Here is a 26631-nt window from a genome sequence, read left to right as displayed (position 1 = left end):
CTGATATGTATACAGGAGTCATGGCTTACTGTTCCCTTACAATTAGATGGTTTTGAATGCAGACATTTGCATGCCCAGATGGGGCTCTGTGGTAGACCAGCAGGAGGTCTACTTATTGATGTTAAAGTAGCAGTTTGTACACAAATTCTGGAATCTCTAGCAATATCGAGTCGGGTCTTCAGCGCTGTATTGGAATATGGGAATATCCATCACTCGCGTCTTATCTTTTTGTTGAATATTTACTGGAATCCCCTAAAACTGTTGGGCAATGTTATCTTGTCATTAAACAAATGCATATCGTCCATGCTGCTCAAATACAGAGGATTAGAAATAATAATTGCAGGGGATCTCAATTCAGAAATTAAATACGGAGAAGGAATGGGGAAAAAGATGGGCTCTTCTGTTATAAGATCTATGCGGAACTCTGGGGAACTCTGGGGAAACGTCGAGGGGGTTCCCTTTGCAGTGACACGTAAAACAACCAATGGGCAGATTTGGCGAAAGCTATTTGATTAATGGGGCCTCATCCACATTAATGTTCTTTTTAATTCCTCTGTAAATGAGTATACATGGTTGAATGGTATTCATAAATCACATATTGATCATATTTTTATCAATTCTCTCCCCGCTTTATGTGTGGAATTCATGGTAAATGATTCTAATATGAGTGATCCCAGATTCCTTGAGGTCAAATTGGTATGGAATATAGTAACATCTAATCAAGGTGCCATCCAGATGAACTCAACTGTTTCTTGTGGGGGCAACCGTATAATCTGGCATGAAGGAAATATAAACACATTTAATGCCGTTTTTGTACATGAATATCATAGCATGCCCCTGTCAACTAGATCGTACCTCTTTTCTGTACCACACTTTACGGAGTATGTCAAAGATATGATGGATAGGTCAGTGAAACAAAGTAAATATGGTATTACGAAACGCCACCATGCTCATGAAATCTAACTTAGATCAGTTAGATAAAAGGAGACAAATCCTTTTAATTAAACAAGTTAAAAAAAATTGGTTGAAAAACCACAAGATGGTCTTGCTGGAAAAAGACAACACTAACATGCTCGAAGCATTAAGAGACACTTCTGGACCAGATTTCTGGTCTCTTATTAATGCGATGGAAAACTCCCAGATGATGATACAATCAGTCAGCGTACAGGAAGATATCTGGATAAAATATTTCTCCATACTCCATAAAGGAAAATTGGAGATGACAAATAAATTGGTGGTTTTTAAAAAAGGGCATTGGAAATGTGAGTTCACCATATTAAACATTGAAAATCAGATTAAGGGGGCGAATAATTCAAGGGCGGTTGGCCCTAATAAGCTGACTAATAAAACATTAAAGAGAAATCCTGAACATTGGGCTTAAGCGTTATATATTCTATTTTATGACATCTTATTGACTAGTTCAATTCCATATTCATGGAGGATATCCTATGTTGTCCCAATCTATAAAAAGGGGGATAGAATCTGCCAAAATAATTACCGCCCGATCTCCGTCATGGATGCGGACTCAAAGATATTCGCAGGATTGGTACTACAGAGAATTGTGGATTGGGCCGATACTAATAAGATCCTACCTATCCAACCGTTTGGTTTCCAAAAAGGTATGGATACGGAAATAGGTGGTCTGATCATCTGTCTACTTTTAGAGAAGGCCTGTAGAAAAACAACAACTCCCATCTATTTGGTATCAATCAACCTCTCTCTTGCCTTTGATAAGGTGGACAGGGTGAGACTATGGACCAAGCTGTCATCAATGGGGTTACCCCCGGGACTATTGTCTATTCTCATTAATATCCATGAGGAATCAGCCATTCAGGTAAGATTGAACTTGTCTAGTGATCTCTCTAGATTAATTCAAACAAGCAATGGTCTAAGAAAAGGGTGTCTGTTTGCACCCACTTTGTTTAATCTCTATACCTTTGATGTGAATGCCCCTTTGACAACTTCCTCCATGATCTCACCTAAGATAGGAGGAATAAAAATATGTTGGAGCGCATATGCTGATGACCTTCTTTTGCTCGATAGCACTCCTATTGGTTTGCAGCGAAAATTGGTGGCTCTAACTGCATATGTAGAAGAAAACGCTCTGGTTATAAATGAAAAGGAATCGGTGGTAATTTCACTTACTAATAGGAAGAAAATTACACATTTTAAGTGGAAAATCAATGCCTGTATCTTGGTAAAAGTAAGATCTCTATGCTACCTGGGTTTTCCTGTGTTTGGGGGTACCACAATTCATATGTATTGGAGCTTCTATTTGGATAAGGTAGATAAACTCATCTTTCAAATGAGAAAGGTATCGAGCAAATATTGTAAATATTCGGTAATTCGATTAATTAGGTTTTATAACCTTAAAGTAGTACCAAAACAATTATATGGTCTTGAAATCATACCTTTTGTAACATTCCCAATGGTGGAGAAGTTGGAATCAAAAATATGCGAAAACTTCTCTACTACCTACCAAGGAGTGTTTCTATGTCTGCAATACGTTTTAAACTGGGTCTCTTTTCTCTGATTATTAGAGTTTGTTGGAAAAGAATGTCACTGTACCGAAACCTTATTATGTCTAGACAACACTTCCTCTATGACTAACTGGGAAACAGATTGAGAAATGGTACCACCAAATCGTGGTGGTTGTTGAATTTACAGATAGAATGCGTGGACCTTCTCTACGTTATTAACTACTCGCACAAAACTTTGATTTCTAACCCTATGGGTGTGAAAAAAAGGTTGCAATGGATAGATTGGTTGAAATCTATGCAAGCTGTGGGTGCATCTAAGATCTACAAGCAGTTATTCTATGAGGGGAAGAAACTGGGTACGTTAGAATCATACCTGATTAAATTCCCAGACCCAGTAAGGAGAACAGTGTATTTACTATTTCGATTTAATCTTCTCCTTACTGGGGAAATATTAGAAATTAGATCTGGAACACTACAACAAATTCCTTGTCGTTTTTGCCATTGTAGAACGACTACCAAATCATTTAAACACCTATTGTTGGAGTGTGAAGCAATATCTCTACAGTGGTTAGCGGTCTTTGGTAGATTTGTTCACGACCCTTCCAGGGTTTTCGTTGAGACTCTCTGGTGGAATATGCTACATGGTAAACTAAATGCGCTTAAACTGGCTGTGGTTCATTTTCTAACAGAAGTGTGTGGTATGGGTGCAACATGTAAAGATACTAATGACTTAGAATAAGATGCGTGTCAAATACTGTTGAAAGGACAATTGTAATCTATGAGATAAGTTGTATGATGGGGAAGTACCAGAACAGTGGTTGAGAATGTACAAACTGACAAATATAATTTGCCTAATTCTTTGAATGCGAAACATATTATCTGTCTTGCTAGTCCTTTTATTTTTGTTTTGTCATTTTAAGCAATTCTGATTTTATATGATTCTTTATTTGAATGTAAAAAAAAGTTTTTTTTAAAAAAAAAGAATGTGATGTTTTAGTTGGTTTCTGTAAAGGTTTTTTGGGTATAAACCAAATACAAATAAAAAATAAAAAAATTGTGTTGGTTATTTTATTGGGCTATTTTACCCTATGAAGGAGGACAAGACCGTAAAGTATCGAGGAGCTTTATGAAAATAATGCTGATATCTTTTTTTAATCATAAAATCTAATCACTGTTTTCAAACAATTCAGACTCAAGTTAAATCATTTTCCAACCTACACAATGTCATGCATGGTAGACATATTACCTCTGGACCTGGAACATCGTCTTCACGCAGAACGGCTTATGCTCATAGAACTACTAAGCCTTTCTATTCTTAATGGAGGTTGTTTGATATTTTACCTGGAAAACGACGTTTGTATTATTCACGTCGTTGAATTCACGTGCTTCAGGATAATCTCGTGTATTACTGCATTACGTTCATAAGCAGCGTGGAGACGTCGCTCACTGCTTCTGATTTAACGAACATGGTGTTTTGGTAGCTGAAACCTTGATCTGCGCCCTCGCATCTCTTCAGTTACATCTTTGACTTTCTCCTGCGTGTTACTTTCACCCGTGAACTCCTGGAGCTGCATTCAAGAAGTTACGGGAGCTTTTCCTGTTCGCGTGTATTTTTCTACACGCTACCTTCGGCAGTCGTCCATTACATGACCAACGGACGGCATTTTCTTCACACACGAGTTATAGCAGTCCTGTCTGCGTGTACTTCATTCGTGTGTATAAACACACGTGGGTTCCTGATATCTTCGCGTGCTGCTTTCCTGGCTGTGTGTAAGTTTGGCGCGTGTAAAACCACACACGGTTTCCTGAATTCTTCAAGCGCAGCCGTCCTGGCTGCACATACTTTTGTCGCGTGTAGAACCACACGCTGGATCTTGAACTCTTTAAACGTGCAATTCCGCACGCAAGTTGTGTTTCATTTTGGATTTATCCCTGGCACCTGTGATGAGATAACAGGTGGACTTCATTTCATCATTTCTGTTCTACGTGGGAAAGGAAGTATTGCCGACAACTGTTTATTTGAAGGTGATTGTGCACAGTACTTTGGACGCTATACTGTGGTGCACCAACCCGGTATCTAGCGTGAGGCTCGTGCCATTCGGGAGAAGTTTCCCTTACTAACCTTTCCTCCTTTTGTCGTTGTTTCAATTCCTGGATTTCTTCAGAGACTTGTTGGCGGAGCCTCCATTTCTAAGTCTACAGGTTAGTGTTGAACTAGGTGCTATTGCTGCGCTATTAGTGAGAGTTTTAGTTAGGACTTTTTCTCATACCTTATTGTATCCTTGGCTTACTTCCAATGATGTTCCCACACCCTTTCCAGTGATCCCTCTCTCTGCCTGTTTTATTAATCAGAGAGTTGTATCATTTGGAAGGTCTATTTTTGACTTCACTACTATCAAGCCGTGTGATTCAAGGATCCGGAAGAGCCCTACCAATTGTATCCATTATCGTTACCTGTATCCTTTTTCATAAGATACTTAGGTGATTTCTGACAGAATCAGAAGCCATGGAGGGTATGGATCCTTTAACGGTCTTGACTCAGTTAATCAGTGATTTGAGAAATGAAATGATTACGACACAGGACATATTGCGTCATCGCATGGATGTTATGCAAGACGCCATTCATGCCTCTCCTCAGGGAGCGCAGGCTCCAGCGGCCACTGCATCTGGATCCGGGACACCGGCACCACAACAAAAAACCCTTAAAGTCGTTATGCCAACACAGTTTCCTATGGCTCCCCTGGAAAGGTTCACAGGTGATCCTAAAACCTACAGAACCTTTGTCAATCAATGCCAACTCCATTTCCTGTGCCGGCCTAACTCGTTTGCCGATTAAACCATAAAGGAAGCATTCATGCTTTCCCATTTTGGGGGTACTGCTGCTGCTTGGGCTAATCCTTTGTTGGAGACAAACAGTCCCTTGCTTTACGATTGCAACAATCTTCTGGCCGCCATGAGCAAGATCTTTGATATGCGCTATGCCACTCTGTTAGGAAAGATTTCGTAATTGTAGGGAATTTTCCTTCCATGTGGCAACCCCTAAACTTTTTGCTATTGTTTTTAACCTTGTTCTTGACTTTGCCAGAGAAGTACAGCCTTCTGCCGCACTTCTCTGGGCTTTCGCTCCTTTTCTTACGGGGAAACTGACATGCCCTTAAGACAGTCAGTACCGGGGAACGCTGTTTCCCGTAGTTTCTTTTATCGTGTTGCGGCTTTAGTGCAACATGACACAAGAGGGCACTGTAAGCTAAGTTACAGCTCTCTTGGGTCTCTAGCCTTCTACAGACCCTAGATACTCTTTTAGGATGGTATTTGATCGGTGCAAGTCATTCAGGGACTCGAATGGTGGCAGCGATCGTTTTGTTTATTTTGAGCTCCTTTTGGCGTTCTGAGCACGTTTTTCGCACTGAACCCAAAATGGTGGCCTGGCTCCCAAAATGGCCAGTCCACGAGGCTCCTTTGTCCTGTCCACTGACCGTCTTGCTCCCTTCACCTTCCCCAGGTCGGGCGACCCGGGGCCTTCCTTATTTGGGCATGTACTTTCCCGCGAAACGTGGTTGCTTTCGCGGGCTTCTACATGTCGTTTGTGTGCCTCCAGGGTGTGGGCTGGGATGTCTGGTCCCAATACACATCCTGGGTGCCAGAGAGTCTGGGGTGGTGTGAATGCCTGGGACCACCGTGGTCCGTGATTGGGCCACGTATGGTATGTGTGTTGATGAGCGGATCTCCGATTGGCTCCCCTCGTTTTGGCGCGAAGGGAACCGTGGATAAGAGGGAGCTGGAAACACCACTACCATGTCGATCTCCTGAGTTCTCACGAACGAAGGAATACAGGAGCCAAGTATCCTGCAACCAAGAGGCTGGACCGAGGAATCGCTGGTGACCCGCTGAAGGAATCCTCCTTTGCACTGCTGTCGTCCTGTGAAGCCCTTTCCTCCTTTGATCGAACCAGAAGGCCTGTACTGGTGCTTCGACCTTTGGAATAGCAGGAACAGCTATTCCCGGCGACTTCATCATCTCCTGCCAAGTAAGCCTTCGGAAGTGTCTCTGGGCCATCCAGTTGACTGACCAGCTTACAAGGGAGTCCTGCTCTGTAACTGCCGCCAGGTTGTGTTGTATTTCGAGTCCTTGTCACTCTCCCACGCTTCGTACACTTGGCGTTCCCAAGTCTGAAGGGAGGAGTGTACATTTGGCTTGAATACACACGGCCGCTCCGTTGTCCTGCTGCGGCAACAAAACTGTGCTGGTTTCGTCGATTGGGACGCCTTTTTGCTCTACACGACTACGAGGCGTTCCCTGCTCTTCTGAACCTGCCAGCTGCTGAAACTAACGTGGAGAAGCCTGGGTCTGCTTGCTTCGGGACCGGTGAGTAGTTTAGCTAGGATCTGGTCGCCCTCCTGCAGTATCCCATTGCTTTTCCCTGCTGTGTAAAAACAGCACCCTTTTGGCCGTACTCGCGCTCTGCTTCTGCCCGCTGTGGAGGCTGCGCTTGAGTTGCGGAACCTGTTCTCCTTCTGCTGTGCACTAACCCGAACTGCCTGACTTCCTCCGAAGAGCTTCCCCTTTTGCCCGTTGGCACCGGCGTGGCAGGTACTTTGAGCACAAGGCTCCACTCTTCGCAGGGCTCGGACTTCCATCTAGTTAGGTGCCTCTAAAGGCGAACTGAGTCTAAAGCGTTATCGCACTGCCTGTTTTCCTTTCCTTTCAGGTGGACTACATATTTCGTGCTTTAAACGCTTGCGACTGTGTATTTGTATATATATTGTGTTGATATGGTATGTGTTGGTTTAATATTGTGATATTGTGATCTTCTCGCTACGGTCATTATTTTAAAGGCCTTAAAATAAATGTGTATCTATTTTTGATATAACAACTGTTTGGAGTAGTTTGTAAGCGCTCTTGCTTTGTGTGCTCATTGCGGGCTTTCAGTCACCCTCACCCCTCTTGAGACCTAGTCTTGACCGCCGCGATCGCTACCTTGATTGGTCTGGCTTGTCCAGAGGTTACCCTGTTCCAAGTAATTAGGTTGGCCTTCTGAACTTCTGCGCCACCAGGACAGAGTTCAGAAATCCGTCTTAACAAATTGGTGTACAGCGGTGGGATACGACTGAAGGTATCCAGTGTTGCGCTCGAACTAAAGCATTTCAGGTTATTCCAAACAGTACACGTAGTGAATTGTTGTAATATAACTTTAAAAAGGCCATAGTCCTATCAAACAGTATGGAAGCAAATACCTTGTTAACTTTAAATGCTTCCAAATCAGAAACGCTGAAAAAGATGTGTGCGGAGAGAGGTGTTTCCTCTCAAGGCACAAAATTGGAAATGATCCAGAGAATCGTGGCGTGGCAAGAAGCGCAGCTTGACGCTATAACTTCCGAGGACAGTGCAGAAGGTGGTGGGGCTGCTCTCACTGGTAGAACCGACGGTTCTGCCGCTGCACTGATCCATCGCGACCACGAGGACAGGGACGATGTAATGTCTAATGTTTCCTCTGCCAGTGTTGATGGGGAGGCTATGCTTGAATTCAAGAAGCAAGAGCTGCGGTTTAGGCAGCAGGAGCTTGAATTCAGCATAGCCAAACTAAAAATCGAACAGGCAGAAAAACAGAAAGACAGGGATCACCAGTTGGAACTGGCCAAGCTTCAGGTTGCAAATGGATCCAAGGGTCCTAGACATGGGTCTGGGGCTTCCTCTCATCCACGGTTTCCGAAAGATCTGCTCAGTGTGTATGAAGAAAGGAATGACATTATGGACTGGCTGAATGCGTTTGAGTATGCATGCGAGGTTCAAGAAGTTGACAATGCTGATAAGATTGCGTGGTTGCTCAGTAGACTGCCCCATTCTGGCTGCAGTGCCATTATGGAAATGTCGAAGGCTGAGCGGGCTGATTTCGCAATGTTAAAGCAAACTCTCATTTTAAAGTTTGGGAAGACTCCGGCCCAATATTTAAAGCGTTTTCGAGAGTATAAGAAAAAGGAAGGTGGTACTTGGGTATCTTATGTCGCTGAATCTTTGAAAAACTTAACTGGCTGGGTCGAAGGTTATAAGGTTTCTACCTTCGAAGGCATGATCAATCTGGTCATGCTGGAACACATTTTTGCTTCTTCTTCCCCGGAGCTTAAGCAGCATTTGGCCGATTCGAAGGAGATAGATCCTAAGAAGCTGGCCATTGCAGCAGACTTATGGGTGTCACATCGAGTGTCCCATAAGGACAAAACTCATCCTGGTAAGCAGGAGGAAGGGAAAAAGTCCAAAGATATGGAGGGTGGGGAATCTGCTAAATCTTCTTCCCATAAGGGCCACAAAAAGAAAAACAAGGGTAAGACACAAGAGAACTCACAGGGTAGTGGAGGTCAGCCTCCAAAACAGAACTCTGGTTACAATAAGCCTCCCTACGTAAACAGACCCACTGGGGCTTGTTTTTCTTGTGGAGCAACTGACCATGTGAAGGGGGATCCCCGTTGTAAGGTTAGACCTTTGGGGGTCCACTCCGCTAATCTGGCCTTCTCCTCCTACGAGGAAGAAGAGATTACAGGAGCATCCTTCTCCTCAGACTCATTTCCCAGCGGAATAGAGGCTGAGGTAGTTTTAGTGTCCCTGGGTTCCTGGGAGCCTAAAGTCGCAGAGGCTTATGCTAGGATTCCGGATAATACCAAGCACTACTTTAAAGACAGTGTGCTGATCAATGGAGTGGATACTCCAGCTCTTAGGGATAGTGGGCGCAGTCGCACTGTAGTGGATTCTACCTTGGTAGACTCAGAGGAAGTTGCCAGAGCTACTCTGATGCCCACTAAGTTGGCTGACGGCCCCCTCCGTATGTTTCCCGTGATCCCTGTAAATCTTACTCTAAATGGTACAGCAGTCAGGATTCCAGTGAGCATTCAGAGAAACGTCCCGGGAAAGGTCTTGTTGGGCAATGATCTCAGAGCTTTAGGGCTCGTAGGAGACACTGCCGAAAGACCCTACACACGGTCTCAAGCACGGGCAGCATTGGCCAAGTCCAATACGCCGCCCCAGCCGAAGGGGAAACCCAAGGCGAAAGGAGTCTACAAGTCAAGCCGAGGGAAAGAGAATATTCCCCCGAGCTCGCCTACCACTGCGGTGGAGGAAGTTGGTCAATCGCCCGGGCCTGACGAGGAGGTGGCGATGCCTGAAGTATTCGACCCCAACGATCATCCTGAACTAAAAGACTTGTTAGTTGAAGGAGGTCCTGATAGGGATGAATTCAGTAAAGGCCAACGTGAGTGCCCATCTCTGGAAGGCCTAAGGAGACAGGCCTGCTCCCAGCTTGAGGGTGAACCTCCTGGGAAGCATAGGATTTATTGGGAAGGTGGACTCCTGTATAGTGAGCCCACAGAGTCTACAGAAGGAGACCATAGGAGGTTGGTGGTTCCCCTTGCTGTTAGGCCCTTCCTCCTGCAGTTGGCGCATGAAGTTCCCCTTGCTGGTCACCTTGGTATGAAGAGGACCAAGCAAAGGTTATCCATGCACTTCTACTGGCCCAAGATGGGGGTGCAAGTAGAAAGTCACTGCAGGAGTTGTGCCTCCTGCCAGTTGTCTGGTAAGGTTGGCGCGACAATCCAAGCTCCGTTGGTACCGCTCCCAGTTGTGGGGGTACCATTTGAAAGGGTAGGGATCGACATTGTTGGTCCCCTTGACCCGCAAACATCCTCGGGCAATAGGTTTATCCTGGTGCTGGTCGACCATGCAACCAGGTATCCTGAGGCCATCCCATTGAAAACTGTAACTGCCAAGTCAGTTGCAAAAGCTTTACTCGGCATATTTACTAGGGTTGGCTTCCCTAAAGAAGTTGTGTCAGATCGTGGCAGCAACTTTATGTCGAAGTATATGCAGGCTATGTGGAAAGAATGTGGGGTCACCTACAAGTTCTCTTCTGCATACCACCCCCAGACCAATGGTCTGGTGGAACGTTTCAACAGAACGTTAAAGAGCATGATTGGGGCTCTGGAGGAGCCCCAGAGAAGAAAATGGGATCTTCTTTTACCATGCCTACTGTTTGCCTACCGAGAGGTACCACAGGAGGGTGTTGGCTTCAGCCCCTTCGAACTTATGTTCGGTCATCCCGTACGGGGACCCTTAGCCATCGTCAAAGAGGGATGGGAGATGCCCACTCCCCCTGTTACTACCAATGTAGTTGACTATAGAAAACGGATGGTACTTCTGATGGGCTTGGCTAGTGATAAATTGAAGGCAGGGCAAGCGCTGGTGAAACATTGGTACGGCCAGAAAGCTTCCCTCATCAACTTTACACCTGGTCAGCAAGTCCTGATCATGAATCCAATAAGGCCTCGAGCTTTACAGGACAAATGGTCAGGCCCTTACACAGTGGTGGAGCCCCTGGGTGAGGTGAACTATTTAGTGGACCTTGGAAGGCCTGGACAGGCTCCAAAAGTGTTCCACGTGAATAGGCTGAAGGCTTTCGTCCCAAGAGTCGAAATCGCAGCACTGCTACTGGCTTCAGATGTTGAGGAAGAGGAGTCAGAACCTCTTCCCGACCTGTTCCAAAGCGGTCCTTCAGATAGCTCCGTTGAGGGTGTCCGAGTGGCCCCTCACCTGACTTCTGATCAGCAGGCTGAGGTGAAAAGTTTGCTTAGGCAGTTTTCCCCCCTGTTTTCACAGTCCCCTGGTTTGACACCTTGGTGCAAACATAACATTGACACAGGAGACAGTGTACCTACCAAAAGTAGGGGATACAGGATGTCAGATAAAGTACGGTCTTATATTAAGACCGAGGTCAACAAGATGTTAGACCTTGGGGTGATTGAACCCTCTAGTAGTCCTTGGTCCAGTCCTGTGGTTTTGGTTCCAAAGGCAGGCACTTCTGAATTGAGGTTCTGCGTGGATTACAGGGCTCTGAATGCTGTCACCAAGACAGATGCACACCCCTTGCCTCGAACAGATGAGCTGGTGGATACTTTGGGTGCCTCCAAGTACCTCAGCACGTTTGACCTCACTGCTGGCTATTGGCAAATAGCTTTAGCAGAACATGCCAAGGAGAAGACAGCATTTTCTACTCCAGACGGCCTTTACCAATTCCGGGTAATGCCGTTCGGGTTGAAGAATGCACCTGCCACTTTCCAGAGGCTTGTGAATCATGTGTTGAATGGGTTGGACGAATTCTGTCTTGCATATCTGGACGATATAGCAGTTTTCAGTGCCACCTGGGAAGACCATGTGAAACACCTCAGGATTGTGCTCCAGGCTCTTCAGAAAGCCCACTTGACCATAAAGGCTAGTAAATGCCAGATTGGACAAGGCTCTGTGGTTTACCTTGGACATGAAGTAGGTGGAGGGAGGGTACAGCCTCTACCCAGTAAAGTACAAGCAGTACAAGACTGGCCTACCCCCACTACGCAAACCCAAGTGAGAGCCTTTTTAGGACTCACGGGGTATTACCGCAATTTTGTGGCAGACTATGGCACCATAGCTGCTCCTCTGACTGCCCTCACAACTCCGAAGAAACCCAAGAAGGTAACTTGGACTGACGAGTGTGAGAAGGCCTTCAATGGCTTAAAAGACTCCTTGTGCCAGGCCCCTGTGCTCAGGGCCCCTGATTATCAAAGACCTTTTATCGTGCAGATGGATGCCTCTGACACTGGGATAGGAGCTGTACTATCACAAGTAGATGAGAAGGGTAAGGAACACCCTATCGGTTTTATTAGTCGCCAGCTTAAGGACAGAGAGCTCAGATGGTCCACGGTAGAGAAAGAATGTTTCTCTGTTGTGTGGGCCCTAAGGAAGCTGAGGCCCTACCTCTATGGGACCCACTTCACTGTGCAGACTGACCATAAGCCGTTAAAGTGGCTAATGAACATGAAGGGGGAGAATCCAAAGTTTCTTAGGTGGTCCATAAGTCTACAAGGCTTCGACTTCACTATTGAGCATAGGCCAGGTGTCCAACATAGCAATGCTGATGGGTTGTCCAGAATGTTTAACCGACCTGAACAAGAGACTCATCCAGGGGTGGATTAGTTCCCCCTGTCCATAGTCTGGGAGGGGCGAGTGTTAGGAAAGATTTCGTAATTGTAGGGAATTTTCCTTCCATGTGGCAACCCCTAAACTTTTTGCTATTGTTTTTAACCTTGTTCTTGACTTTGCCAGAGAAGTACAGCCTTCTGCCGCACTTCTCTGGGCTTTCGCTCCTTTTCTTACGGGGAAACTGACATGCCCTTAAGACAGTCAGTACCGGGGAACGCTGTTTCCCGTAGTTTCTTTTATCGTGTTGCGGCTTTAGTGCAACATGACACAAGAGGGCACTGTAAGCTAAGTTACAGCTCTCTTGGGTCTCTAGCCTTCTACAGACCCTAGATACTCTTTTAGGATGGTATTTGATCGGTGCAAGTCATTCAGGGACTCGAATGGTGGCAGCGATCGTTTTGTTTATTTTGAGCTCCTTTTGGCGTTCTGAGCACGTTTTTCGCACTGAACCCAAAATGGTGGCCTGGCTCCCAAAATGGCCAGTCCACGAGGCTCCTTTGTCCTGTCCACTGACCGTCTTGCTCCCTTCACCTTCCCCAGGTCGGGCGACCCGGGGCCTTCCTTATTTGGGCATGTACTTTCCCGCGAAACGTGGTTGCTTTCGCGGGCTTCTACATGTCGTTTGTGTGCCTCCAGGGTGTGGGCTGGGATGTCTGGTCCCAATACACATCCTGGGTGCCAGAGAGTCTGGGGTGGTGTGAATGCCTGGGACCACCGTGGTCCGTGATTGGGCCACGTATGGTATGTGTGTTGATGAGCGGATCTCCGATTGGCTCCCCTCGTTTTGGCGCGAAGGGAACCGTGGATAAGAGGGAGCTGGAAACACCACTACCATGTCGATCTCCTGAGTTCTCACGAACGAAGGAATACAGGAGCCAAGTATCCTGCAACCAAGAGGCTGGACCGAGGAATCGCTGGTGACCCGCTGAAGGAATCCTCCTTTGCACTGCTGTCGTCCTGTGAAGCCCTTTCCTCCTTTGATCGAACCAGAAGGCCTGTACTGGTGCTTCGACCTTTGGAATAGCAGGAACAGCTATTCCCGGCGACTTCATCATCTCCTGCCAAGTAAGCCTTCGGAAGTGTCTCTGGGCCATCCAGTTGACTGACCAGCTTACAAGGGAGTCCTGCTCTGTAACTGCCGCCAGGTTGTGTTGTATTTCGAGTCCTTGTCACTCTCCCACGCTTCGTACACTTGGCGTTCCCAAGTCTGAAGGGAGGAGTGTACATTTGGCTTGAATACACACGGCTGCTCCGTTGTCCTGCTGCGGCAACAAAACTGTGCTGGTTTCGTCGATTGGGACGCCTTTTTGCTCTACACGACTACGAGGCGTTCCCTGCTCTTCTGAACCTGCCAGCTGCTGAAACTAACGTGGAGAAGCCTGGGTCTGCTTGCTTCGGGACCGGTGAGTAGTTTAGCTAGGATCTGGTCGCCCTACTGCAGTATCCCATTGCTTTTCCCTGCTGTGTAAAAACAGCACCCTTTTGGCCGTACTCGCGCTCTGCTTCTGCCCGCTGTGGAGGCTGCGCTTGAGTTGCGGAACCTGTTCTCCTTCTGCTGTGCACTAACCCGAACTGCCTGACTTCCTCCGAAGAGCTTCCCCTTTTGCCCGTTGGCACCGGCGTGGCAGGTACTTTGAGCACAAGGCTCCACTCTTCGCAGGGCTCGGACTTCCATCTAGTTAGGTGCCTCTAAAGGCGAACTGAGTCTAAAGCGTTATCGCACTGCCTGTTTTCCTTTCCTTTCAGGTGGACTACATATTTCGTGCTTTAAACGCTTGCGACTGTGTATTTGTATATATATTGTGTTGATATGGTATGTGTTGGTTTAATATTGTGATATTGTGATCTTCTCGCTACGGTCATTATTTTAAAGGCCTTAAAATAAATGTGTATCTATTTTTGATATAACAACTGTTTGGAGTAGTTTGTAAGCGCTCTTGCTTTGTGTGCTCATTGCGGGCTTTCAGTCACCCTCACCCCTCTTGAGACCTAGTCTTGACCGCCGAGATCGCTACCTTGATTGGTCTGGCTTGTCCAGAGGTTACCCTGTTCCAAGTAATTAGGTTGGCCTTCTGAACTTCTGCACCACCAGGACAGAGTTCAGAAATCCGTCTTAACACACTCACAGTACAGATTTGGAGTTGCTAAGTCTACAACAAGATAGTCAAACCTTATTGGCTTACATAGCCAGATTCAACCAATTAGCAGCCGAGACACAATGGCCTGAAGACAAGAAAACAGCTGTTTTTTACAAGGGTCTTTCAGAAGATCTAAAATACGCCTTGTCTATGGTTCCTGTGGTCCCTACAGGGTTCACAGAACTGCTCAATCTAATTCTGCAAATCGATGCTCGACGAAATGCTTGCAAAGGAGAGAAAAAACCTTTCTTGCAAGCACCGGTTTGTCCGGATGTACCGGCAGCCCCCTCGAATGACCCTGACCCAATGCAGATTGGTGCCGTGAGAGGTTGGTTATCTAATGCAGAAAGGGGGAACCGAAGAAAAAACAATGTATGCATGTATGAAATGTGTCTTTCGTCCCGGGAGGATAGCTCAGCGGCAGCGTGCGCGTCTTGGAAGCAAGACGACATGAAGCAACAACAGGTTCGATCCCCGGGTCCGCGCTTAGAAACCTCTGGGTGTTTAAGCGTGTTATAAATATGTAACTAAGACAAAAAACAAACAATTCCTGTAACAGCACCTCGATGCCTGCGGGCTGTGTGAGCGCTTTATAAATGTAAAATAAATAAATAAATGTAAAATAAATAAATGTATTGTGGTTCATCTGAGCATTTACTGGCGGCATGTCCCAAGAAACCAGTTAAGCGTTCGGGAAACGCCAAAACTCGACATTAGCAGGAGTCCCTGTGTCGAGTGTTACATCGGACTCCCATACCATTCCGGCGTACGCACCCATAGCTGCGGAGGTGGTGTTACATTTTGCTGACCAAGAATTAGCTTCCAGGGCTGTGGTTGATTCCGGAGCCACAAATAATTTCATTGACATCACATATGATAAGAAATGTTCTATACCTCTGATAACCAAGAAGAGACCTGAAATAGTGAGCACTGTGGATGGGTCAGTTCTGACTTCGGGTATGGTAACCCAAGAGACTGTACCTATTTGAATGATTTTATCAAATGGTCATTCAGAGGAAATGATTTTTGATGTAATTGCGGCTCCTCATTACAAACTATTGCTTGGTCCTGCCTGGCTGACTCTCCATAATCCATCCATTGTCTGGGTTACGGGATTGAGCCAATATCCTTCTGTTTATTGTAACAAACATGGCTTTACAAGTCAAGGGGTGTCAACCAAATTGCATATGTTGGCCTCTTTGGAGGGAGGTTCATCTATCAGTGTTGTACATCAGAGCGGTACACATATACCATGCGAGTATACGAAATATGCAGATGTTTTTGACAAAGGCCAGGCAGAACAGCTGCCTCCACATAGACAGTATGACTGTCCGATTTAACTTATTCCTGGGGTCAAAATCCCTACTGGTCGAGTCTACTCATTAACTCCCAAAGAAGATGTTGTCTTGAAAGAATACATCGATAAAGCTCTTGATATGGGGTTCATACGGCGATCCCAATCGCCTGCTGCCTCACCCTTATTTTTTGTTCTGAAAAAAGAGGGAGATCTAAGGCCCTGCATAGATTACAAGGCTCTTAATGACATCACTATAAAGAACCAGTATCCATTACCATTGATAAATGTGTTGTTAGATCAGCTAGGTACTTCCATGTACTTTTCCAAATTGGTTTTACGAGGAGCATACAATTTGATTCGCATTTGTGAGGGCGATGAGTGGAAGACCGCTTTTAACACGTGATACGGCCTTTATGAATATCTTGTGATGCCTTTTGGTCTTTGTAACGCTCCCGCCACTTTTCAGTTCTTCATGAACGACATCTTCAGAGACATGATGGACCAATTTGTGGTGATCTGTTTGGATGACATATTGATATATTCATCGTCATTCCCAGAACATGTTAAGCATGTGTCAGCTGTCCTTCAAAGGCTCAGAGAGAACAAACTTTTTGTTAAAGCTGAGAAATGTGTCTTTCATACACAAGAAGTTGAATTCCTGGGTTATGACATTACCAACCATGGTGTCCGAATGAGCCATTCCAAAGTGAAGGCCATATTGAATTGTCCCATTCCACATAATGTCAAGTCATTCCTAGGTTTTGCGAATTTTTATCGCAGATCTATCCGTTCATTCTCCAAAACAGGGGCCCCATTGACAGCTTTAACTAGTTCAAAGGTACCATTCTGTTGGAACCAGAACGCTCAAGTATCATTTCAGATGATAAAGGAAGCGTTTACCACTGCACCTGTACTACAACATCCTGATCCTGATTGTCAGTTTATCGTAGAAGCTGATGCTTCCAGTGTCGCCACAGGAGCTGTACTTTCGCAAGTTTGTGCAGAAACCAAGGAGGAGCATCCAGTCACTTTCTTTTCTCGTAAGCTAACCCCATACAAACAGAACTATACCGTTACTGAGCGGGAATTGCTTGCAATCAAGGATGCCTTCCGAGAATGGCGACATCATCTTCTTGGGGCAAAACATCAGGTGTTGGTGTACTCTGATCATTGGAATCTTCAAGCATTCAAGACTATAAAATGTCTTACGGCTCGACAGGCCAGATGGCATGTGATTTTTGCTCAATACGATTTCCAAATTACATATCGCCCTGCGAGATAACATGTCAAATCGGATGCTTAATCCCGCATCGGTGAGGAGGTGAAGGAAGGACCTCCGGTTCAAAATACATTGTTGGCAGACCACGTGATATGTAGTTGTTCTGCACAGTCTTCATACACAAAGGTTTGCCTTTAACACATGGGGTGCTTTATCTACCAACAGATACCACTCGGAACAAGGCTCTCAGTTGGGGACACGACTCCATTGTGGCAGCCCATCCTGGACAAAATAAAACCCTAGAGCTGCTAAGGAGATGGTGTTGGTGGCCTTGCATTACACGAGATGTAATAGATTATGTTTCTACATGTTCAGTATGCATCCAATGCAAGAAAACTCCTGGCAAACCAGTGGGTTTATTACAATCTTTACCTGTTCCTCACAAACCATGGTATGTGATATCAATGAATTTTGTGGTAGAACTGCCAAGAAATAATGATTACAATACCATATGGGTTGTGGTGGACTACTTTACGAAACTGACTCTCTTTGTTCCCTGTACTGGGTTACCAACAGCTGCTGTCTTGGCTGATTTATTAATCTGGCATGTGTTTCGGTTTTTTGGTCTGCCTTCAGTGGTAGTTACCGACAGGGGTTCACAATTCGCATCTCGTTTTTGGAGAGCATTGACCTCTGCGTTGCTTATTGATGACAGGATGTCTAGTGCTTATCACCCACAAACGGACGGACAGACTGAGAGGGTCAATAGCACTATGGAACAATATCGGCAGTGTTTGTGTCTTCAGTTCCAATCAGACTGGGTAACTGTCCTCCCGGCCGCACAATATGCTTAAAATAATTCCTACCATAGTGCCATCGGTACCTCTCCTTTCTATGCTCTGTATCGGCAATACCCCAGATCCATTCCTTTGGATTCTGGTTTGTCTAAGGATACGCCTGCAGCAGGCTGTAATATCAGAGATCTCAAAAACTTACAGGCAAAGGTGAAGGAGCAATTGGAAAAGGCAAAAAGACGAGACAAGATCTATGCTGATGCTCGTAGAGTACCTGCACCTAATAACAAAACTGGATTGAAAATATGGCTGTATACTAAGAATTTGCAGATACCAGGTAAAAATAAACTGTTGCCTAAGTACATTGGGCCATATGAGGTACTCCATGTGATTAACCTGGCTGCTGTCTGTCTGGCATTGCCACAACGATGGCGAGTGCATCCTGTATTTCATGTGTCCCACATCAAACCATGCTCCGATGCTACTAGATTGCCTATATGGCCGGTTGCTGTTTCAGTGAAAGGTTCAGATGAGTTTGAGGTACAGGAAATATTGGATATGAGACTTTGTTCCGGTCGACCATATTATCTGGTGGATTGGAAGGGGTATGGTCCCCAAGATAGATCCTGGGAACCTCTTTCCAATATCCATGCTCCCGCTTTGTTACTTGAAAAGGGGAGAGGCTGCTCCTTTGGGGGGTGGCACTGTCATGCATGGTAGACATATTACCTCTGGACCTGGAACACCGTCTTCACGCAGAACGGGTTATGCTCATAGAACTGCTAAGCCTTTCTATTCTAAATGGAGGTTGTTTGATATCTTGCCTGGAAAACGACATTTGCATTATTCACGTCGTTGAATTCACGTGATTCAGGATAATCACGTGTATTACTGCATTACGTTCATAAGGAGCGAGGAGACGTCACTCGCTGCTTCTGATTGAACCAACATGGCGTTTTGGTAGCTGAAACCTTGATCTGCGCCCACGCATCTGTTCAGTTACATCTTTGACTTTCTCATGCGTGTTACTTTCACACGCGAACTCCTGGAGCTGCATTCAAGAAGTTACGGCAGCTTTTCCTGTTCACGTGTATTTTTCTACACTCTACCTTCGGCAGTCGTCCATTACAAGACCAACGGACGGCGTTTTCTTCACACGCGAGTTCTGGCAGTCCTTTGTGGTAGCCCCTCAGGAGAAAGGAACCCTGGATGAATGAAACGTGCCAGAATAGGAGCCAGGGAGTGACAAGCGGATCACTTCAAGACAAAAGGAAAACACCCACAGAGTGCATAGAAAGTAAGTTGAATGTTTGAATTGTGGCAAGCCCATAGAAAACGAAATTGCAAATTAAATCTCTCCTGATGATCCCTTGTGACTAGAACAAGGGTGAAACACGTGTAGAGAGTAACATTTCAAATATGGAATAAAACTATTTTAAAAACTTTGATGAAACAATCAAAAAGTGTGAGCAAAATTTATTTGGCACTCGCATCAAAATCAAAATACTATCATGGAATGTCGCAAGTGGATATGTATATAATTTAAAAAAGAAATGCCCTAATTAAACTGCAAGGGTTGGAACCATTTGACCACGCCCTGGTACCCCCTTCCTCCAAGGCGAGAGGGTGGGCCTTTGGGGGATCCAGTAGGTTGCAGTGTTGAATGCTGCAGAGAGGTCTAAAAGGACCTGAAGATCTCCCCACCCAAGCGTACCATCCTCAAGGCACAGAACATAATTTAGATCGAATGGGTGATAGAGAGGCCTAGTAGTCTAAACAATTCTCTTAATGCCCACAAACATCTTTTATATATTTTTTAGTTATCATGATAAGGCTAATTATGGGAGTGAAAAATGGGCAGTATGGTCAGGTCAATGTATGTTTTTTTATCTGCATCGTAATGATTCCTGCTTTTCCTTGAAACCTAGATAGATCAGACCTGTAATGTTCAAGGTGAATGTTGCAAAAGGTACTTCTTTGGGTCAGGCTGGTGTACGTTCTGCAGAAGAGTCACAGGTTTTAGGTGTGGGATCCATATTTTCAAATAAGAAGTCCTCGACTGAGGTATGCATGAAAGGGGACGTCCTGAAGCACGCGGAAAGATACAGTGTGTGCGGCAGGAGTCGACGTGTAACAGTTCTGACCAGTCCTGACTTAAATGTCTCAATCTTCTGAATGAAGAAGACATAGGTATAGGAAGATAACCGAGCTGTTGAGAAGCACTGGCTGGTGTTTGTACGATAAAGAGACAAAAAGTGAGTGAGTGAGTGAGTGAGTGAGTGAGTGAGTGAGTTAGTCAGTGAGTGAGTGAGAACACATATATTTCACACTGAGAAAATAGGCGGCTCCTATGAATATGCAAAGGGGCGATGGCACCTTATTTTCAGCATTAGGTGAAAGAGGTAAGATTTTATATAAATGTCATCTTTCACCTAGAGAAGCTGTTGCATGCAGTTTAATGTAATAGCATAGATAGTGCATATGTTCCCGATGGTCAACCAAGGGGAATCCTATGTAATGCCTGCATTGCAGCACAATGCCTGTCCTATGCAGGGCGCCTCACACTCTAGCAACACTTTTCCATTTTCTGTATGCAGCCCAAATGGATCTGCAAATAGCAAAGAGATTTGCTATTAGAGCGAGCGGGGCATCGCATGTCAAGCCCTGCGCCTCTCCTAGGAAGTCACGAGCTGCGTAAAGATTGCAACATTGTGTTCTATGAAGCATGACTGGCAGTAGACTTGGGCCAATAGGGAGCCATGGTCTGCTGTCAGTCATGCACGCATTCAATACTTCATGGCTGTTTTTTGAGCCAATAGAATATCCATGTGTATTGTGCAGGGGCGGGGCTGACGCCGTAACTTTGTTTTTCCCCCTGGGATTGGTCTAGGAAGCACGTGCAGACTCAGGGCCTCATCACGAGATGGGCGGTATCCCAGCAACTTTATTCGCCACCCAATGGGGAATTTTTGGTGCAATTACCACGCGGTAATACTGCTGGCGGTAATTGCACCAAAAATGGGAATGTGTACGGCATGTTTACTCCCAGCTCTCAGCTGGGGGTAAACACGCTAGACTCAAGCTTGGGCAGACGCCTAAATGCGGTGGTAAAATACTCCCACCTCAAAATCTTATTTGGAATTTGAATATTGATGCTCAGCAGCTGGAGCTTATTTGCATTAATTTCACTTATTCACACTGTCATTTAGAGACACGTGGGGATTATCTGAGCAGCACTTGGGAGGAATGGGGGGCACTGGCCAGGTAAAAGCTAAGGTACACAGGTGCATGTTTGGCCAGGGGTTAACTGAGGTGGTATCGGGCCGGGGGGAGCGAAAGTCTAGCACAGGTCTTTTCCACAGTGTGGGAAAAGAACTCACCAGGCCCCCAATTACTGGGAGACCCTTTCTTTCTCTGTTGGTCTTTGAACCAGCCCGGCCCGGGCTCCCTAGAAGAGGGTCTGGAAAGCATGGGTTGATCAACAACAGGCTCCTGTGGAAGGGGAAAGATAGGTGTGCCAAACTATGGCATGGCTCAGCTTTTTAAGAGTTTGGGAACATACTAAGGACAAGTGACGGGGGATGGGAGGGAATCGGGATGGATGTAACAAAGAACAAACCAGGAACGATGGTGCAATAACTATATATTTCCGACAAAGTATATGACTTGAAAGCTGGCGAAAAAGCAGTGAGACTGCTATAAAAATGATGCAAACTCTGAAAGAATAAAAGAGTTACACAATAGTTTATGATAAAATAAAGTACATTAATTACAGCATACACAAACACCACACCAGGTGCACCTCCAGGGTAGCATGAAGTCAGAGGTGGGGGAATCCGCCTCCTCTTCCAGGTGCCAAGAAGTCTGTGAAAAACAACTGAATGTAAAGTACAGGAAAATAACAGGTGGCTGGAAGAATGGTTTGCAACATGAGGGTTAAATCCAAGCTGAGAAACCAACGAACACAAGAAAAAGGTGGGGGCTGAGGAGGTTTGGGTGAATCCTGGGGGCTTTAGAGATCTGAGCTGAGGAAAGTTCCAGCTCTGCTGAGTCATTGCCCCTTGACACACATTGCTGTCCACTCAAAGACATGGCTGCCCATAGAGGTCAATGTACATTGAAAGCCTACTATTTGTAATCATTCTTCTAAAGGTTAAAATAAAGCTATTACTACCAACATAAATGGTTCCTTTGTCGACTACTCTTAGGACAGGCCTTGCTTGTCTGTGGTTTCAGACTGTCCATAATGGAACTCCACTGTATGACCCGCCTGGCAGGGCCGGGCAGCCACAAGATCAATGCCTTCATGTTGCAAATGTACTGTTTATTTCAAAATGTAATATTTGTGTGGATTGTATATGTTAAAATTTGAGATTTTAATTTTTCTAGATTTTTCATTAAACCTTTTGAGCAATCTTTTTTGTTCTACATATTGGCTGGTAAACCTTGGACTCTATTAAAAGCTGCAAATGGCATGTATTCAAGATTTAAAAGCACATTGGGCCTCATTACGACATTGGCAGTAGCCGTGCTGGTAATTACCGGCACGGCTGCAGCCGGAGTCCTTTTTGTTACCTGCACCCGCTAATGGGGATGTATCGGGCCATTCCAGCCCCGGCGGACCCAGTACATCCCCATTGCTGGGTGCCAGTAATAATTACTTTGCATTTCCACAGGGCTCAATGGGAATGGGGAGGTTGGATGCACCGGCACCATTTGTGAATGGTGCCGATGCATCCGACATGCTCTGCTCGCGGGTGCCAGTACGCCTGTCAGGTCAGACCGGGCAGGCAGAAAGGCACCCTTGAGCAGAACTCGTAGTTTGCCGGTCCGGTAGTAACGGCGCCGGTAGTTTACCGGCCCCGTTACTACCGGACCAGCAAACTTGTAATGAGGCCCATTGTGTTTCACTGAGTATTGGTCAAGAGCCTCATGCTTATCATATGATATGATATGTTATTTATAACGCAATACTCAGAGGTTTCTAAGCGCAGACCCGGGGATTGAACCTGTGTTGCACTGTGTCATCTTGCTTCCAGGGCGAGCACCTTGCCACTGAGCTATCCTCCCGAGACCTATCATAACAATCCAAGTCAAACATATGTCACATGAAGACGTGGTCTTCATCCACAAGAATCTCGCAGAACGTCGTGTTGATGCTAAGCTAGACACATGCTCAGAATGTACCCAAGCTTGGTGAAAAGTGCCTTCTTGATGTAGCATAAGGATTTACTATTCATCAATGACCTTTAGTCTCATATTGGAGTCAGAGATGCTCAATAAATCAATATCATAATAAATGACTAGTGTTAGGCATGAATCTGATATTTTGGAGCACAAGGAGCTCTGACCTTGTAACTGATGCTGGCTTTATTTTTGGCAGCAGTGTTGATTTTCATCCTTTCTTGGTTTTGCAGGTTTTCCCAGCAGCGTCAATGTCCTTTGCAGCAAGGAAAAGAAGCAGCTGCAACACCAGATGTGGGGTATGTGCAGTTGCGAGACCATTTTAGTATTTGTGTTCCTCTTTGGTGACCTCCCTATGCTTGTTTAGAGTTCTGTCCTACAAAAGGAGATTTAACCGCGTTTAACAGCGTGTAGGGCTTGGGGACCACAGGTGCCTATAGATGGCAAGGATCCTTAATCACCATCATTTCAAGCCGCTTAAAAAAATACCATGCACACCGCCCCACGCCCCCTCGGATACCTACCACTGGCACCAATGGGGCGCTGGGCTCAAGTGAACTAGGGGGAGCGGGAGGGCTGTGGGCCTTTATTTGCAAAGCAGAAAAACATTGAACCTGAAAAAGCAGCCACCGAAATCAAAGTTAAGGTGGTGAGTGAGGAAGTGGATGGCGCTCGGTCATATCTCTCAACCTTTTATGCCACCAGGGTGGGTGAAAACAGATATTTTTGTCTTGGCCCGGCTGGCACCCATTAAAGTCTATTGCCAGGAATGGGTGCACTGTGCCTGTCACCTGGGTACACAGCAGGTAAAACCCACCAAATATGAGTGAGTTGAGAGGCATGGGCACTGGAAACTTTCTGCACCAGCTTTTGCCCACACCTTCTTGGCCTCTGCGTTACTACCAAGAGATGTCTGTCTATATGGGGAAATGTGCCAACACAGAATGAGGGCGAAAATGTGGTTGTGATGCACCACAATGTCCCAAAGGCGCTCGGCCTGTCACTTGGGATCTGTCATAGGTGGGACTAGCATGTTAGGTTAAGGGTAGTGATGCATTTGTGGCACTCCCTCTTCATGACTATGGTTGAGGCCATGGAACGCCTGCATGCCAATAACCCCACTGTAATTTGGTAATGTGACTGATGCAGCGAAAGCATGACTGGAGCAGCGGTAAGTATAGCAATGTTTTAATTGTTGTTACAATATTTATTTCTTATGTTTACAGCTTTAAAGAGTGGATCGGTGAGTTTCCACTTGCTGCTGGCTCTATGCTGCGCCTAAATGCCGGCTCCACCTGCGTACCTTTGCATCATTTGTCCTTTACATAGACGTCTAGACCATCGTTGCACATCACTACATCCCTTATTTTCTCAGCAGAAGCTGCAGTGTCCTGTTCAAAACAGTTCATCTCAAAGTTTGGAAGTAAAGCTAATTTTGATTTGAAAACAGTTGCTTAGCTTCCTGCCATGAACCGGGTGGAATGGTCTAGTCTCAACGACTTGTCTGCCATGACTGGTTGTTTGCTTCTATCTGATGTTCAAGTGATAAGCTGGTGTCAGCAATGCAGATGGGTTCCAGTTATTCACTGTAGTCAGTAATGGGGTCTTCTTGAGGCTGTGTGTGTTCTCTTTTGATGTATGTGCCTAGATTGCTTCCATGATAGCTTGATGAGGGTCTTTTTCGGAGAAGACTGCCTTTAATAAAGGGTTCCCTCTCTCGACTAGGCCATGCTCTTGGTGATGATAGAATGTGACTTTTCATTGTTATTTGTTATGGTCCAATGTGAATCGTTGCATTTCCCTTGATATCAGCTGTACACCATTGTCTGTTATTAATTGTTTTGGTATTCCTTCACTTTTGAAGATGTCTTTTTGTGTCTCTATACCAGTGGGTGTTGTGGTGCTTGTAATGAAATGCTGTTAAATTAATTTAGACACATAGTCCACTGTTACATTGGTATACTTCTTTTCAAGCTCCATATTAACTAATGCACCGATAAAGTTGAGCCCAACTTTTTACCATGGGTTTCCAGGTATTGCAAGTCTTGAGTCTTTTGTCCTTCTGTGGCCACCAGTATGATTGCCTGATTCATTTCTTTGTCAGCATAGTGCAGAGGTGTCCATTGTGAGCCTTTTCAATCACAGTGGGTCTGGTGGGGGAGTGTGGTATGGCCTTCTCTCCCCTGAATAGAACTGACCATGTGGAGTGTAGTTCAGTGGACACAGCTCTGTACGGTCTGAAGGTGGGAAAGAGACTTTTCGTAAGGCCAATTTGTTGTATTGTAATCTACTTTCTTGATGATTTTCATTTGTTGCCATGGCTCGCTACCTTTCTGTTTCTCTGATGGTTTGTAATCTATCTCCACGCACGCCTGTGATATTGCAACTCTACATTAATCTCTTAGGGGTAATGTTTTGTTGGGTGCTTCTCTGTTGATCAAACAGGATATACAATCAACTTGACTGTTTTTCCAAACTGGAATCTGCTGGAGGTTGAATGAATATTCTCGTAGTTTTGCTGCTAATCAGGTTAGTCTTGTGGTAAATGACTTTGTGCCGCCGGGTTGCAACATGTACACTAGTGACCTCTGTTCCCCAAAACGTATGTTCTAAAATGCTCTATAGCCCATACACAGGCCAGCATTTCCTTTTCGATCACATAATTGTGTTTCTCCGTGAAAGTGCTTTCAATTCAAAGGTAAGGATGGGTTCTTGGTTGCTCTTGCACTGTTTTAGTGTGGGTTGAGCCCATATGCACTTCCGTCAACTGTTATTGAGGTTTCAAGTCTTCCATAAAATGGCTTCAAACACAGTGCATTTAGTATGTGTGTTTTCACATCTTCAAGACCATGTTGCTGTAAATCAGTCCATTTATTTTCAGCTCCCGCCTTTGAACAGTGTGGCAGTGGCTCAGTCTTCGCAGTCTTCTGCAATCCAGGAGTGGCGGGCCGCCAAATATCTCTGCCTTAATGTCAGTAAGACAGAGATCCTACTCATCGGCAGACCTGCACCTTCCTTTCCTCTCACTCTCTGGCCGGCCTCCTTTGGCCCTCTTGATGCTCCCACCTGTGAGGATAAGTGCCTCTTGGTCATCTTCGACGCCACACTCTCCTTCTCTCCTCACGTCTCTAACGTCTCTAAGAAGTCAAACTACCAACTGTACCTCGTCAGAGGTATTCTTCCTTTAATCACCTTCTCCCAGAAGCAAATTGTCTCCAGAGCTCTGGTTCTCTAGTCTGGGCTACTGCAACAGCCTCTTTTTAAATCTGCCTGCCTCTACTCTCCTCCCTCTACAACTCATCCAGAACAGGACTGCGAGATTTGTCCTTTGTACTCAAGCTCAGGGATCGTATCCCTCCAGCCCTGAAATCTCTCCATTGGCTCCCAGTGGCTGCAAGGATTAAGTTCAAAACCCTCTGCATTGTCCACAAGGCCTTCTGGGGCCTGAGACCGCAATACCTCCAACTCTCTCTTCGGAAATATCTTCCTACTCAAGCTCTTCGCTCCTCCACCTCCAACT

At 45.5% G+C, this 26631-nt stretch overlaps 1 protein-coding gene across 1 annotated transcript in view; it reads left to right on the top strand.

The window, feature by feature from the left end:
- Positions 1-26631, top strand: part of TM4SF20 (transmembrane 4 L six family member 20) — a 104541-nt gene that overhangs the window by 12822 nt on the left and 65088 nt on the right. Inside the window, exon 2 of the mRNA XM_069618203.1 lies at positions 23345-23410. Within this exon, the coding sequence (XP_069474304.1) occupies positions 23345-23410 (66 nt within the window). The remainder of the gene's footprint in view (positions 1-23344; positions 23411-26631) is intronic.

Source organism: Ambystoma mexicanum, chromosome 10, assembly GCF_040938575.1.
Source record: "Ambystoma mexicanum isolate Mex_15411 chromosome 10, UKY_AmexF1_1, whole genome shotgun sequence".
Classification (NCBI taxonomy): Eukaryota; Metazoa; Chordata; class Amphibia; order Caudata; family Ambystomatidae; genus Ambystoma; species Ambystoma mexicanum.
This window is presented reverse-complemented; position numbering and strand designations above follow the sequence as displayed.